A 1430-nucleotide genomic window follows, 5' to 3' on the forward strand; every position below is an offset into this window, starting at 1 on the left:
CCGACGACCCCCCGGTCTGCGTGTCCGACTCCAACCGCATGTTCACGCTGGAGTCACTGAAAGCCGTGTGGCACGGGCAGAAGCTGGACTTCTTCAAGTCTGCGCACGTGGGCTCCTTAGCCCCTAACCCCGAGGTGATCCAGCTGGACGGGCAGAAGAGGCTCCGCATCCTGGACTTCGCCCGCGGCAAGAGACCCCTCATCCTCAACTTCGGCAGCTGCACCTGACCCCCGTTCATGGCCCGCCTGAGGTCCTTCCAGCGCCTGGCCGCGCACTTCGTGGACATTGCCGACTTCCTGCTGGTGTACATCGAAGAAGCACACCCCTCCGACGGCTGGGTCAGCTCGGACGCAGCCTACAGCATCCCCAAGCACCAGTGCCTCCAGGACAGGCTGCGGGCAGCTCAGCTGATGCGGGAAGGGGCGCCCGATTGCCCCCTGGCCGTGGACACCATGGACAATGCTTCCAGCGCCGCCTACGGCGCCTACTTCGAGAGGCTCTACATCATCCAGGAGGAGAAGGTGATGTACCAGGGAGGCAGAGGACCAGAGGGCTACAAGATCTCGGAGCTGAGGAGCTGGCTAGACCAGTACAAAACCCGGCTCCAGAGCCCCAGCACGGTGGTCATCCAAGTGTAAAAAGGACCTGGCAAGAAGTGCCGGGGTGGAGAGGCGAGAGGAGGGCGGGAGGAGATGTGGGGAGGAAGAAGGCGCTGCGGCGCGGACGGCAGGAGCTGTCTTCCCCCGGGGACGCTCGAAGGAGGCTGCTGTGCGAGCTTTCGAGCAAGATGTGCCACAGTCCTTTCTCTATTCAAATCATGTTGATTTGCCAGCCACGCTCTGTCAATACTGTATTTCCATGTGCGTTTTGTAAATAACTCTCTTCCCCCCCCCCTTTTTTTTTTTTTTTGAGAAGCGTTTACTATTTTTTAAGGAGGCTCTCTTCCTACGGGATCTGTTCCCAGCTGCGTGTGTGCGCGGGTGTGTGTTTGAAAAGTTGTGTACAAGTGCTCCGTGCTGCCTAGCAAGTGCTAACTGGGATTTCTAGTATTTCTTTGTGATGACCGATTTTGAAATGGGTTTCTCTAATGCCAGGAAATCGCGTCTGATGTTGTCAAGTACTAGAACTGCCAATAGCCAGAGCTGAACGGAATGTCCTATTTATGTGGGGGGGTTTTGTAAGACGTTCGTTCACCTTTTTTTTTTAATGAATTTTTTTTAAATAATAAAGGTTGAGTAAATACACGTCTAACCTTGACTGCCTCTCTGTATCTTCAGACCGCTGCATTCGCTTTCCCTGTTGCCTGCCTCGCAACACCCTCCCCGCAGCCAGGAGGGGAAGGCGGCAGAGGATGCGCTGCGAGGGTCTGGGAGGCGGCGGGCTCCGAAGCAGAAGGGGGGTGGGGGGGGGTGTAGTGGTCGTCCCCAGGG

At 56.9% G+C, this 1430-nt stretch overlaps 1 protein-coding gene across 1 annotated transcript; it reads left to right on the forward strand.

Annotated features, from left to right (window-relative positions):
- Positions 1 to 8: 8 nt before the first annotated feature.
- DIO3 (deiodinase, iodothyronine, type III) lies at positions 9 to 638 on the forward strand (the record flags this gene model as incomplete). The annotated part of the gene is given in 1 exon segment (XM_010290218.1): positions 9 to 638. A coding segment is annotated over 1 exon segment (630 nt), but the record flags the coding sequence as incomplete, so codon positions are not given.
- Positions 639 to 1430: the final 792 nt, after the last annotated feature.

The sequence above is a fragment of the Phaethon lepturus genome, unplaced genomic scaffold (assembly GCF_000687285.1).
Source record: "Phaethon lepturus isolate BGI_N335 unplaced genomic scaffold, ASM68728v1 Scaffold48376, whole genome shotgun sequence".
In the NCBI taxonomy this organism is placed as follows: domain Eukaryota; kingdom Metazoa; phylum Chordata; class Aves; order Phaethontiformes; family Phaethontidae; genus Phaethon; species Phaethon lepturus.